This window comes from Copadichromis virginalis, linkage group LG22 (assembly GCF_057382275.1).
Source record: "Copadichromis virginalis isolate Kocher_CV1m ecotype Utaka linkage group LG22, C_Virginalis_male_GT1.1, whole genome shotgun sequence".
Classification (NCBI taxonomy): Eukaryota; Metazoa; Chordata; class Actinopteri; order Cichliformes; family Cichlidae; genus Copadichromis; species Copadichromis virginalis.
Window position 1 is genome coordinate 24,992,788 of NC_140638.1, and position 14,939 is coordinate 25,007,726.

General features: G+C 41.4%; 2 protein-coding genes across 2 annotated transcripts; both read right to left on the minus strand.

Annotated features, from left to right (window-relative positions):
• Nucleotides 1-10: 10 nt before the first annotated feature.
• yars1 (tyrosyl-tRNA synthetase 1) lies at nucleotides 11-5,008 on the minus strand. The gene is made up of 14 exons (XM_085445363.1): nucleotides 4,895-5,008; nucleotides 4,256-4,329; nucleotides 4,026-4,172; nucleotides 3,762-3,937; nucleotides 3,515-3,644; nucleotides 3,292-3,372; nucleotides 2,223-2,315; nucleotides 1,970-2,105; nucleotides 1,772-1,857; nucleotides 1,548-1,683; nucleotides 1,341-1,459; nucleotides 1,059-1,252; nucleotides 819-960; nucleotides 11-705 (listed from the first exon to the last, which is right to left on the minus strand). The coding sequence occupies exons 2-14, from the start codon at nucleotides 4,310-4,312 to the stop codon at nucleotides 595-597; spliced, it is 1,608 nt and encodes a 535-aa protein (XP_085301489.1). The 5' UTR covers nucleotides 4,313-4,329; nucleotides 4,895-5,008; the 3' UTR covers nucleotides 11-594.
• Nucleotides 5,009-12,051: 7,043 nt separating this feature from the next.
• Nucleotides 12,052-13,325, minus strand: LOC146683431 (SOSS complex subunit C-like). Its single transcript, XM_085446655.1, has one exon. It carries the CDS (start codon nucleotides 13,062-13,064, stop codon nucleotides 12,753-12,755), a length of 312 nt encoding a protein of 103 aa, XP_085302781.1. The 5' UTR covers nucleotides 13,065-13,325; the 3' UTR covers nucleotides 12,052-12,752.
• Nucleotides 13,326-14,939: the final 1,614 nt, after the last annotated feature.

The window sequence follows — 14,939 nt, forward strand, 5'->3', positions numbered from 1 at the left end:
ATATTCTCACTCAGACTTCAACCAGTGTTTATTACACATTAGAGATGATGATGCATGGTTTGATTATAACAACTAATGTTCAGATCTGGATTTCTGTGCAACATTAGTCAAAATACAACCGTCATATAGTACAAGGCATATTGATTTTTAGATACATAGGATGTTGGGAACCCATAAAACTATGCTTAGTAAGCAGATTTGGCAGATTGGCCACAGTCCTGATGTTCACATTTACCATGAAGGCAAACAGTAAAACAGGTAACTAAGGAAACGTTCAGTCCCTTTTAGGAAACCCGAGATATTTTTCATTGGCTACTTCCACGAATAAGCTATAAAGACCAGAGTCCTTTAACTGAAAAGGCCCTTTCTTCCCCCATATGTGTACTAGTAACACTAAACAACTTCAAAGAAAGGAAAAGTAATGAATCAGGTTTTCAGAATTTGTCTAAGAGAGTTTAAAACATGTAAGACACAAGGCATCATGTGCCGTCACTCTTCAGGAAACATCCAGATGAAGCTCGATGCTGCTGCCATGGCGACTCGATGGAAGTACTGTTGCTGTGGCGAGCAGGAGCAGCTTCAGCGTTTGCGTGTTTAACTGATGTTCCCTCCTTTGAGCGTCTTACATGTGATCTGCCCCAGTTTGGTCATCAGCTGCTTGTCTTTCCACTGAGCTACACACTCGTCTGATATCTTTAGGTCAACCTAAAATACCAGATAACACACATGATTTTATAGTCTGTACTTTAAATGTTAGCTCTTTAGTAGAGGGGGAAAAATACAGCGGTTTAACGTTAAACATACATAAAGAAACATACCTGGAGTTTCTCCCACACCTTCTTCTTTGGGTTAAGTCTATCATCTGGCTTGCCTGACTCATACCCTTCCACAAAGACCCTGTCCCCTGGCAACGAACCTTCTGGAGGATCCAGAGGCTCCACCTTTCTGGGCTCGCCCTCACTGGAAAACAAACAGAGATCGGAGGAGTTGGAAATTTAAGCTAAATTTCACTTTGTGCAAAAAAACAAAACAACCCAGCCCCCAAAAATGAAACTCACATAGAGGCACACAGCAGCATGGCTTGAGACTCGATCCCACGCATCTTCTGGGGTTTCAGATTGCACAGCACCAACACCAGTCTGTCCTGCAGGTCTTCCTGTGAAATGTAGGCCACCAGCCCACTGACTACCGTCCTCGGCTCAGGCTCTCCTACATCGATCTTCTCCAGGTACAGAGACTCAGCGTCTGGATGCTACAGAGGGGGGAAATTATTTTTAAGTTCCACAGTGATTATCCAATGATGTAAAAGTTCTGATTATAATGAAATGACAATAACTTACCTTCTCCACACTGAGGATCTTTCCCACTCTGATGTCCAGTCTGGATGGAGCCAGCTCATTGTCCTCTCCTCCACCACCATCTCCTCCTCCTCCGGCCTTAACGCCCTTCCCTCCTGCTTCTAATAACACACAAGTAAGACAGCATTAAGTCTCAGTATGAAGCCACTCCCGCTTTAAGCCACAGCAGCCACACGGTTTGACACTGACTTGTCTTTGAGGGATCAGGATAGGCGTTGCTGGTAAGTTTACGGAGCTCAGGAGACTCGAACTTCTTTCTAATTGGCTCCAGTAGCTCATTTAGTGCATCCTCCACAGAGGCCTTCAGGTCTCCAGGGTGGATCATCTATAAACAGCAGTTAACTACAGGTTAAACCAGAGCTCGTTACGGGAAGACTTCATTGTTCAAATAAACCAGTTAAGGCGTCCTTCACCTCTGCAACGAAGTCCTTCTCCACTTCCTCAAACACACTGTAAACTTTGTCTCCGCCCCACTTTGCATCTCTCTTGATGGAGAACACTGAAACACAACAGTACAAATGATCAACTCATTTGATTATTCAAATTGATTTGCCGAAAAAAAAGGAAGTCTGAAGCCAGGTTGCAGGAAGAGATTGAAAAATTGTTTCTACCTCCTCGTAGAGGGAAGAGGACATATTTGACAAAAGAGAGAACTCCATTGTTCTGGATGTTGCCCGGCTCACAGAAAGCCTTCTTCAGCTTCTTCTTTACATCCTCTTTGGAGTCCAGGAGATCGATTTTCGATTCCTGGAAGCAAAAACAGATAATAAAATGAAGATGGACGGAGTGTTGAGAAAATTTCCCGTCAAAATCTTGAACTCCAATCACTTCCTTCCATGACAAACTAAGTTTATATGACCTTACCTCTTCTGAAGAGCTCATCTTAGCCCCCGTCAGCCCCGGCACCATCGGGTTCATCAGGTGGGCACGTTTAGCGTAGCCGAGAGAGGGCAGGTACTGCCGAACAACACAGGTTAAAAGCTTGAACAGCTGAACGTTATCAATTCTGTACTAGTCTGTTATCACACTTTCACATGTAACTAAATATAGAAGCTGACATGAGAGAAAACCTTAAAATTCTCAGAAAGGTAAAGAACTGGATCTGACGCTCTGATAATAACAGAATAAATGTTCTACATCTTCTATAACAGAAAAACTCGTTTGGCTTTTTGTGAGAGCACCACGACCTTTGAAGCATCAAAGTCAGGCTAACTTCGGGGTTAAAAAAGTAATCCCTACAGCACACTACATTCATAAGAGTGCAGGAAGAGGAAAGTAAATGAACTTCCCATTCCTCTCTGGATGTAATATAATATATACAAATAGCTCAATTATGAATATCCAGAATATCACAGAGATGAAATATATATGACTGACAGTTAACTCTAACCAGTAAAGTTGGTTTATTTGTTACTTTCACTTTAGAACATGTTTAAAAAGGGTGTAACTATTGACTTTGTACTGTGCCTTAGATGGACGAGTTGTACTGGGATATAAGCCACAAGCAGGAATGATTTCTTTTGTCACTCGGTGGTGCATTTGTGGAATCTCAGTCTCTCGTTGAACGTGCTCCTGTGACTAGCAACCACTACCACACTATTGGCATACAGCTGCTCCCTTTTTAGGTAACAAATCGTCATTGGAAGCTCACACACCGCTCTCGCACTCAGACATAAGTGGGCTTAGGCCATTGCTGCCCACACTAGCAAACAGAAATGCATCACTATATCACCAGTTTCACAAGATATACCAGTGTTATTGTGGAAGGTATGATAAGTCACAGCACTAATGTACTGGATTCAAAGGAATCCAGTACATTAGTGCTGCTAATGACTAAAGAGTCATTAGCAGCTGTGCGCTGCTGGGAGGCTGCAGAGGACTTGAGCTAAAACTAAAGGAAAAACCTCTGTAAATGTGCAAAGGTGTAGGATACCTTCTCTGCCAGAGTGAAAATCTTCCTCTGGTCAACACCTCCAAACTGAGCATCCACTTTCAAATACTCCTCATCCAGAGCCTGAGGGCATGAGGAAAAACACAAGATACGGTTACTGTGAATAATACTAAGCTGTGACACGGACACATCTGAGAAACTTCAACTACTGCATTGTCACAGTGTGATGACACCAGCGTCTCAATTCTATGAACAGCATTACTACCTGTAGGCCGGGGTACAGCAGACCACTCAGGAGAGGATGCTCCACCTGTTTCACCACCTCAGCTCCAGCCTTCTTAGCATCGTGCTCTGTCACCATGGAGGACAGGCGGTACACATCCAGAGTGTACTCCCTGGAAAACATGGTAACACCTACATGTTCAGTATGAGCTGCAGCTACAGGCAAGTTTTAAGAGACTGTAAAGTTGAACGAGTGGATGTCAGATCAGCCTCTGAATCAGCAAACAGACCTGCTGAGCTGGAAGTCAGTTCCTTTGACAAACTTGAGTTTATCCAGAGGCACACTGATGCTCTCCAGCATGGCCTTGATAACCTGCTCATAGTATTTGACCCTGAGCTCCAGCAGCTCCCAGGGAGCTTTCATGTTGTCTAGGTAAGCATGCAAGTCTGCAAACAGAACAGTGACCTAAGGAAAGGTAGAAGAGGGAGTAAAAAGGCTGTTTTAATTTAATAGCAACTACAAATAAAACCATAGTCAGCTCTGCCACACCCACCTCACATCCAGCTTTGAGGAAGTCTGCTATCTTAGACATGGGGACAAAGTAAGCTACGTGGGGTTTGCCAGTGGTTGCTGTGCCCCAGTAAACCCTGAGCGCTCTCTCCTGAAGGACCTGCTTCACCTTCTCCTCTCCAAGGACCTCCTGCAATACACACACACGAGCAGAAACATGTGAGTGTGACCTGTATGCTCCAGTAACAATGAGCAGCTGCCTGCGTGTCCCACCTGGAGGTTCCTGGTGATGAGGTTAAATTTCTCATCTGGACTCAGCTGATCTGCCATGGCACTGGGTACTCCGACTGTAACACAAGCACAGTGGTCATCCTCCTGGGGTTCTTAATAAGGGAGTTCCAGTTAAATTGCTTTCGGTTTATTGTTGATCTTGGCTACAGACAGGTATGACTAACATTCGCCTGACTGCCATGTTTTTTTCCACTGAAACAAAACAGTAATGCATATAGATTTTGCGCGTTTTAAAAAATTAAAAATACTGCAGCTCAGTTTGCTGTCTATAAGCCGTATTCATGTAATAAACTTCACTTTGATGCTCCATAGGCTGTGCAGGCTAGCCAATGAACATAACGGTAGTTTTGAAAAAGACGCAATTAACCCAAAAATAAAAATGAAAAAGCACATCTTTCCCCGGTAAATTTGCTAAAATTCAGCATGTAGCCTATAAATTTAGCTAACTTCCACCAATGAATGAAGGATCTAATTAGCGAGAAAACCATGTGCAGCTAACGTTACCTATCTCCTGTGGTTATAATCGATTCAGCTGCTTTTTTCTAATTGCTACATTTTTTTTGTTTATCTCACAGCAATGTCGTTCTACGGTAAAATCACACTGCACAGTAGCCGACTTACCTCAAAACCGTCTCCTTTCAAAGAGTCCTGGGTGAGAGAAACCGGCTGAACGGACCTGTCAGTGTTGCATCAGCGACAGCCTCCGCTCTGCTATCGATTCTAGGCGGAAGTAATCGAGTTCAGAGTGCAGGTCCTACCGGTTGGTAAAACTTTTTTCTTTTTTGCCCTCCAACATCCTTACACTAGGAAATGAGATTTATTGGAAAAACAACGATGATAAATCATTACATTTCATATAATGATCAGAGTGTTAAAAGTTAAGTGTTAAAAGGCTCTGTCCACTTGTTTTTTTAAGAATTGTCTAATCGTTGTCTGAAACTGAAAGTTTAATTCCTGTCAGAGTACAGTACTCACTTATATTCTAATTTTTTCTTCTACTCTTGTCAAGCATTTCAGAGAAAATCTTGGGAGTGATCAGGTAATTATGATCTAATTACAATTGTGATACTTAATAATTTAAAGACAATGGCAAACAAACTCTTTTTTTTCTCCCAGCGTGGCCAGAGGTTGATGGATTGTTGGGGAAATGCTGGCAATAGTTCAATGCACCAGAGAAGAGTCGCTGACACCCAAGGCAGTAGCAGTAGAACCTGAAAGATTCCTCCTCTTTAAAAAACAAAACAAAACAAACAAAAAACAGTCCTTGTTAGGACTGTAGGAAGCTTTTTACGCAAGACAGATATATGAATGAACAGAGAAGCGTTCCAAGTAAAACTGGTCTACTAAAGTTTCTGACATCTGAATATTTGCTTAGACTCAATTCTTTCTCTTGTCAGATAAGTCTAAAGGGCCTAAAGAGTTCACTCTGCCACTTTTAGATCTGTGCTTGTAGTAAAATTAAGAACTCATTCTGCTGTTGGAATTTGAATTTCAGTCACCTCCAGGATTTCTTGGGTGCGCTTTAAAAGTGCTCCAGACCCTCCTGTCACTAAGGCACTCGGTGTGTTGTGTGTATGACCAATGTCACCCTTGACTTTTAGTGAACTGTTTCTGCAGCAAGAAAGAGGCGGACCCCAAGGGCGTAGATTTGGCATGAACGGAAGGGACATGTCCAGCGATTATTGAATTGTCCCCACCAATAATTTGATCTCTTCGAGTAAAGAAAAACAAACCCGATAGAAAGAAAAAAAAAACGATCTGTCAACGTCTCATTCACCCAGTGGTGCAGAAAGAGTCCTACGTCATGTGACAAATATGGCCAATGTGATTGGCTGTGCCTTTCAGGGAGCTCTGTTTAGTTTTAGCAGCGGCAAGCCTGCGCAGTGAGGACCTGCAAGGAGGAGAGCAGGATGGCAGCAAAAAGGAAGAACCTGGATATAATAAAGTATTTTTCAAAGAAACCTGTAAGTCACTTAAAGTCAAGTTCACTCATAAAATGTGTCCGTCATAATAACGTTACAGGCTATGCTAGGCTTTGGCCCACATCAGTCTAAAATTGTATGTAGCCATGAATAACGTGTTTTGGAAACTAACTGCACAACAGGCGGCACTATTAGTTCTCTCAGTCTCAGAGTAGCATTTCTAATTTTGATTGAAACTGTCAGAGAAAACGGCAGCCTCGAGCAGCCAGGATATTAGTTTACAGAGGCTGTTAAAATTATACGTCTAACGTTAAAATGTTGGTGACACAATAATTTCATCCTAATGGCACTGACATATTCACAGGGTTAATTTTTGAGACAATATATCATGAGGTAGTCATGATTTTACAAATATTCCACCTTGTAGTGCAGTTTGCACAAATTGTTTTACAAATGCACTCACCCTACAAACATTACTGATGAGTCAAGATCTGCACAAATTGACAGAAACACCGAAGCAGCTCCACATTTTATTCTTATTGTCATGTTTGTCCTATTTGTCAGGTGACAGAAGAACCAACACAGAGCTCAGAGAGTAATGGTGATACAAGATCACAGGTGGAATTGGATGATGACTTGTTGGTTCATGACTGTATTTGAAGCACATGTGTGACTGCATGTATTTGGAATGTCTCACTGTTATTTATCAGGTGACAGAGGCAGCTCTGCCATGTTGTAGCTCGGACAGAGGTGAAGAGGCGAGGTCACAGGTGACTGACTGATGATTTGGTGCTATAGATTAACTAGTATTTATTATCATAACAATTGTTAGGCTGCTGATGTAAATATATTCATTAGTGTACATTTGACAAAGAATCTGAATTGACATGTCTCACTTTTTATATGGCACGAATCAATGTGTTATTTTATCAGGTGGCAATATGTCCTAGTGCAGTCAGAGGGGAAGAGCCAGGGCCAAAGGTGAGGCACATCAAGCACATAATAATAATTTTAATCTGAGGATAAAACGCAGGTACTGAGGCTGAAAGAAGCTTCAGTGCTCTCAGAAGACTAAAAAGATGGCTACGGTTAACAATGACTCAAATGAGATTAAACAATGCTGCTGTATGCCATGTCCACCAGGAGAGACTGGACAGTATAGATGTAAAACAAATATGCCAGCAGTTTATCTCAGTTAATGAGAGGAGAAGGCATGTGTTTGGCTCCTTCACATAGTGGACATTGAGTTGTTGTGTGGGGCACCAGTAGCTGTAACAGTAGTTCCTGTTTAGAATAAGAAATCCCAGCTCACTGATTTGATCGGGGCAGTAGTGCCTAAAATGTTGCATAATTTTGCTGAGAGATCTTTTACTTTGTGATAATCTTAGATGAGTAGTTTTATGGACAAAAACCACCAGGGCATTCAGTGTTCCCTTAGTGCTATAACAGGTGTTGGTGCACTATAACTGAAGTAATGTTGTTAAGTCCTTAAAGTCATATTCTTTTATTGTCATGACTGTATTTGAAGCTATTGTTATTTTTGTATGATACCTGATTTATATGGAATATGGCTGAAGTAAACTAAAGCCTAAAATACTTAGTCATTTCTTTAATAGTAATTTAACATTATATAATTCACATACAGTGGGGCAAAAAAGTATTTAGTCAGCCACCGATTGTGCAAGTTCCCCCACCTAAAATGATGACAGAGGTCAGTAATTTGCACCAGAGGTACACTTCAACTGTGAGAGACAGAATGTGAAAAACAAATCCATGAATCCACATGGTAGGATTTGTAAAGAATTTATTCGTAAATCAGGGTGGAAAATAAGTATTTGGTCAATAACAAAAATACAACTCAATACTTTGTAACATAACCTTTGTTGGCAATAACAGAGGTCAAACGTTTACTATAGGTCTTTACCAGGTTTGCACACACAGTAGCTGGTATTTTGGCCCATTCCTCCATGCAGATCTTCTCGAGAGCAGTGATGTTTTGGGGCTGTCGCCGAGCAACACGGACTTTCAACTCCCGCCACAGATTTTCTATGGGGTTGAGGTCTGGAGACTGGCTAGGCCACTCCAGGACTTTCAAATGCTTCTTACGGAGCCACTCCTTTGTTGCCCGGGCGGTGTGTTTTGGATCATTGTCATGTTGGAAGACCCAGCCTCGTTTCATCTTCAAAGTTCTCACTGATGGAAGGAGGTTTTGGCTCAAAATCTCACGATACATGGCCCCATTCATTCTGTCCTTAACACGGATCAGTCGTCCTGTCCCCTTGGCAGAAAAACAGCCCCATAGCATGATGTTTCCACCCCCATGCTTCACAGTAGGTATGGTGTTCTTGGGATGCAACTCAGTATTCTTCTTCCTCCAAACACGACGAGTTGAGTTTATACCAAAAAGTTCTACTTTGGTTTCATCTGACCACATGACATTCTCCCAATCCTCTGCTGTATCATCCATGTGCTCTCTGGCAAACTTCAGACGGGCCTGGACATGCACTGGCTTCAGCAGCGGAACACGTCTGGCACTGCGGGATTTGATTCCCTGCCGTTGTAGTGTGTTACTGATGGTGACCTTTGTTACTTTGGTCCCAGCTCTCCGCAGGTCATTCACCAGGTCCCCCCGTGTGGTTCTGGGATCTTTGCTCACCGTTCTCATGATCATTTTGACCCCACGGGATGAGATCTTGCGTGGAGCTAGTGATGGCCCGCTTGAAGCTGAAGCTCCGGCGCGTGTGTCAAAAAAATCAACACACTGCTTCAGAAGCACTGTATCGAAGCTTGATTCGTTTGGCCAGAGTCACGTGATCAGTGACGTCCGAAGCTTCATTTAGAACCTAACTGCTTCGATGTCTGATTCAATGGTTTATAAGGAAGCGAATCATTCACGGGATTTGTGGAGTGTTTTGATGGTGACAGCGAACCACTGATCATTCCACTGAGAGATTTGGAGCCAGCGAGGAATATAGAGGAGGTTCTGTTGTGTGGGAGTATTTTGAGTTGATTTTGGTCGATCGGGTGGGTTTTACAGCTTTGTGTTCTGGCCGTTTACTTTTGTTTTGTGCGTGTTTATTTTATCTGAAAACGGGAAAAAGGTAAAATGTCAAAAATCTGCCTCCATAATATAAATATCATTAAATAACTTTAGAAAAACTTTCACTTGACTCTTTACATGTAATGTTGTAAAAATATATATATTATTGTTTAATTAATCTGAAAATGTTAGTCTGCCAAATGTGCAGCAATTGAATTTATTTATTCTCTTTAGCTGATAGTTGGTGGGGCCCAGGTAGACTGTAAAACTGCATCTCTACCAGTTTCTCTGCACTCCAGCCTCCTCTGGGCCATGTGAAGGGATTTTCCTTAAGGCAGGATAAATGATCTCCACGAAAAGGAACAGGTTCGGCCATCGCACATTAGAACAAATTCTCTTTTTAAATAAAAATGAAAAAGGGTTACCTTAAATGCATCATGTTTTTAATTTGCAATTTCACAAGCATTTTTCCTTTCCATTTCACAATCAATTCTACCCCCAGGTCAAAAATATGTCTGGGAAAATTTCCCTAATATAATATTATTTATAGATACACCTGTCTAGCGATTAATTGCATAAGTGCATGGAGGCAGGACCTCAGAGCAGAAGCATACTCCATAATGTGTTGTACATTATTATATGTATATATTATATGTAACGTGGTATTTTTCAATTATTGTATTTACTAACATCAAGAAGTCACAAGCAAAGGAAGACCACACCATGGTGCATATTTAAACAAGGAGAGTTTACTGGTCAAAACGATTTATTAAACAAATAAAACACATTTTTTTAACCACCAAAAAATACACGTTCAAAGCAACACAACAGCGGCCCAATATCAGACAAAACTCCACTCTGTAGAGTAGGCAATCATAATGAAGCAGTTGGTTTTATTTTGTGGATTCAAGCTGCTCTTTGTATTTTTGTCCACCAGATGTCACCAAACAGGACTGTGTTGAAAAGCTTCGAGTAATGAACCGTTTTTCAATACAAGCTTCAGTGCTTCAGAAAGCTTCATTTGGCCATCACTACGTGGAGCCCCAGATCGAGGGAGATTATCAGTGGTCTTGTATGTCTTCCATTTTCTGATGATTGCTCCCACAGTTGATTTTTTCACACCAAGCTGCTTGCCTATTGTAGATTCACTCTTCCCAGTCTGGTGCAGGTCTACAATACTTTTCCTGGTGTCCTTCGAAAGCTCTTTGGTCTTGGCCATGGCGGAGTTTGGAGTCTGACTGTTTGAGGCTGTGGACAGGTGTCTTTTATACAGATGATGAGTTCAAACAGGTGCCATTCATACAGGTAACGAGTGGGGGACAGAAAAGCTTCTTACAGAAGACGTTACAGGTCTGTGAGAGCCAGAGATTTTCCTTGTTTGAGGTGACCAAATACTTATTTTCCACCCTGATTTACGAATAAATTCTTTACAAATCCTACCATGTGAATTCATGGATTTTTTTTTCACATTCTGTCTCTCACAGTTGAAGTGTACCTCTGGTGCAAATTACTGACCTCTGTCATCATTTTAAGTGGGGGAACTTGCACAATCGGTGGCTGACTAAATACTTTTTTGCCCCACTGTATAAAACTATGAATTGTGATTTTAAATGGTTTAAAAGCATGTAGAATAGCATATGTAGGCAAGTATATTTCTCCTTTTTTTTTATCAAGAAGCAAAGACAAAAAGGAAAAAAATAAGAAACAGGGCAGAGTTCAGTGGTTGAATCATCCGTCCCCACCAATGCCAAAACCAAATCTACGCCCTTGGCTAATACTGTAAAAAGCAACCATTAGTTTTCTTTGTAATATCGGAACATTTGTTTTGATAAATACATAGGTCAGTATCAGGGTTCATATGAGCTATTTTAGCAGTAATGTTACACCTCCACTATGATAGTATTTAGCTGTTAATCATGTTAGCAAAGAAGCCAGGGTTTGTAATTCATTCTTAATTTAGCCACGCTGCATGAATTTGGATGATAACATTTTTGAAAATGGCAGTTTACTTTATCGGGCAATTATAAAATCACATTTCTTAGGCTGGCTTTTAAGGAAGGAGGAAAGGTATGTATCAGGTGGCTGAGAAGAAAGATGGAGGTGGAAAGGATGTGCAAGCTATGGGACAAAGTTGCTGAGACTACGGTAGGTTAAAAAGAGGTGATGATCATGCTGTTCTTGCAACAGCATGAGAACTGACAGAGGTGAGACAGCAGAAAAGTTTTTATTTATTTTTTATAATAAGTTAAGGAATTAAGTGAAGAACAGTGATTAATTAAATTGTTTCTTGCATTTTTGATTTAAAAATGAAGCCAACAAGGAAGCGGCAAAAAAAAGAGAACTGCTGTTCCTCTTTAAGCCACTTGAGGCTGTCTCAGAAAGAGACAGTGAAGTGAGGGGAGTGGTTGCTTTGACTGACAGGTGTGTTGACACAGGTATGTGTGTGAGCACTCGCTCTCCTCTCTCACTCTGCATCGCCTGCATCAGTCTTCTCTGTGGCCCTGCTCTTTTCCTCCTGCCTGGAAGCTCCACCTTCAGCATCCTTTATACCACCGCCTCTGTACACACATCCTAGCAGGTCTAACTACTATCTTGTAAACATTCCCTTTCACTCTTGCTGCTATCCTTCTGACACACCCACTCCACCCTCCCTTCTCTTCTTCACCTGTAGGACACTGTCCTTCGCTTTTGGATATCCTGATAGTCTTCTGTGTAAGTTGTTATACAAAGGTTTCAAATCTATTTCTTTGGAATGAACATAAAATGAGGAAATGCAAAAGAAAATTGTATAATTAAACATATGAATTATGCCAGAATATGTTTAACAGTTTATTTAAACCCATCTCATGTTTGTGCTTCCATAGTAAGTCATCTGTTGAGGGATTCTGGGCAAATAACTGTTGTAACCTACACAGATCTCATAGATTGCAATTATGAGCCCAGATATTCACAAACCAGTCAGTACCCCTGGGCTGAAATGTGCTATGTTAATAATACTGTGACATATGAAAGTACAACACACTTAAAAAAAACGGTTCTAAAGTACCAGGAACAACAAAATGAGTTGGTGATGCAACTGTATGCAGTAAACTTGGGGTTTTCGGGCTCTTCCAGGACGTCGGTAACTGTTTCCATCTGGTTATCCAGACTTGCATCTTCAGTATTCAGTTCCTTTTGAAGACACAATTTCTGAAACTCGTTTTACATCCTGTTGCTTCTTTGGATTTTTTCCAACTCTCATAGATGAAAGCACCTGCCACGTAAAATCTGTTATTATGCCAGCAGCAGACTTCTCATCCTGACTCACACTGATCTGAATGAAACACAGTCATGATCGCATAATTAATGAAGAATAATCTGTGTGAGGGCTTAACACAGGACATTACGCTCAAATATTTTATTCTGTCTGTGACGTCTTTTAGTCTCCCTGGCAGAATAAAATATATCAGTCATCAGATCAACAATACCATAAAATAACCAGTTTTAATGTCTTAGGGGTCGGGGTCAGAATTTAGAGTCAGAAGTCGGGCTCCAGCCGGGGGAGCACCGGGAGGATGAGGTTCCCAAACGAGGAGTCCTGGGTGATGAAGAACCCGGAGGAGTGGACGTGAGCGTGCTGCAGGGCGGCCTTCTGTTGGGCTGCGATGTGCTGCTGCTCGGCGCTGTCCCTCACCTCCTTCAGGCTGGGTCTGGACGACAGCGGGATGTTGGCTCCGGGGCTGTTCATGGACTGGCTCTGCAGCAGCCGCCTCTTCTCCTTGTCCAGCTCCGCCAGGATGGCCACACGGGTCTTGTTCTGAAAGCCCTGTCCCGGCGGGTTAGCAGCCATGTTAGCTAAGCAGTTAGCAAACACCGGTTTCACGAGTCCACGAAGCACATAAAGCCGACTGCCGGGATTGCTTCTTTAGGGTATGTGGGTATATAGAATATCTTCGCTATGGAGAAACACAAAGCACGCACTGTCAGAGATAAGACATAAAATACCGCCTTTAGGCAAAGGAACTGGACAACTTCCGGCTAATAGTTCTCCTTTCAAAATAAAAGTTCACGGAAACGACATCAGTTTTTTTTTATCGTTTTATCTTACGGCAACACGCAGATGACAACGGTTAAATGTTTATTTATGTAATGATGTTTTTTTTAAAGTATAACTTCTACCAGGAAGAAAATATTCATCCAAATGTCGCCGTTTATGTGTGCGAAATAAAACCAACATTCACCAAACAGTTATTGCAATTTCGTGACTGAACACTAGATGGGATCAGTTCATTATGAATCATAAACCATGTGAATGTGAAAACTGGGTTTCACTAGAGCCACACCTGAAAATACGACGAGGACTCTCGTCATAGTTGGAGTGCAAAGAGTGGCCAAATTATATCACTAAATACACCATTAAGCAATTAAATGGATGAGTACGTAATTAAAATGGAAATAAATAAATAGTGTATTAAATACATATGTCAATTAATCTTTTTTGAAAACATATTTTATTATTTCACCATTTAATTGATTATTTCATGGTTCCTTGGCAATCTGCAATCTGTCAGCCTTACCCATTAGAGCCAGGGCACAGGGATGACGCTGATCTGGTCAAATATGTCAGCAGGTGTTTCTCAATACTAAGTACACACAGTTTGTACTTGTATACTTGCACACTCGCTTCCCCGTTTGAGGACGGGAAGACACGTCTTGGAGGCAAACAACACAGCTGATGACATAAGCTGGGCCTCATTGTGTACTTTACTCCCCCTTTCCCCTTATATTTACAATAAAAATAGCAAATAACAGCCTAATTATGTTATATTTTAAAAATATGCATAATCATAGTACGATTCTCACCTAAAGCCTCATTGATGTCAAATTACTTTGAAAGGTCATAAATTGATTTGAAAGAAGTTAGTAACGAATTATGTATCATTATATGAAATTAAACATTACTGATTAATCAAGACGACACGGTTCAGCAGATCTCTCTTAAAACGCTTAAAATACAGTTGAACTAATATCAAAACAGATCATATCACTCTTCAGCACCTAAACTGCAAACAGCTGCCTCGGGCTTCTCTAATCCCATCCACCCAGCTCTGGTTATGTTTAGGCTTCGCACTGTGAAACACCGTAAACCTAAAGTTCATTCATTCGCCTGCTGACACACTAACACTTTTCATGGAGTTCATGGTGGGTTTTTTCCCTTTTTGGTTAATAAATTAGTATAATTTTGACTGATGCTGCGCCTCTTCTGTTACCTGTTATTACTCATGACTTTTCTTCTCCAGTGGGTTCCACTATATATAATATGGGACTAATTTCTTGTGCAGAGTTGGTAAATGACTCCTTGACATATTTGACCTGCTGCTGAGCTGTGTAACCACTAGATGGTACTGCTGCATCGTGTCAATACAGCTGGGGTGACTTTGTTTGGACAGAACTAGGTATAATACTGAATTTTTGTATGAAGGTATTGCTATCAATTCCACTGTCTGGTCCTCATGTTTCCCAGACCTGAATCCTTGTGAGAACCTCTGTCACATCTTCTGTGTCTAGTCCCCACACTCTCCTAGAGCTCCCTGATGCTATAATCCATGTCTGGGAGGATATCCCCTAAAACACCATCCACCGTCTCATCAGTAGCATGCCGAGGTATTAGTGAGAGTGCATCAGGTCATTATTATTACCAGAGGCCCAAACCAGTGTTTGTGCT

Coding starts and splice junctions, on each gene's coding strand:
- yars1 (XM_085445363.1), bottom strand. CDS start 4,312: ATGGCAGATCAGCTGAGTCCAGATGAGAAATTTAACCTCATCACCAGG. Junction 2,316..3,291: donor TTTTCACTCTGGCAGAGAAG/GTATCCTACACC, acceptor GTTGTTCGGCAG/TACCTGCCCTCTCTCGGCTA. Junction 2,106..2,222: donor AGATGAGCTCTTCAGAAGAG/GTAAGGTCATAT, acceptor TTTTGCTTCCAG/GAATCGAAAATCGATCTCCT.
- LOC146683431 (XM_085446655.1), bottom strand. CDS start 13,064: ATGGCTGCTAACCCGCCGGGACAGGGCTTTCAGAACAAGACCCGTGTG.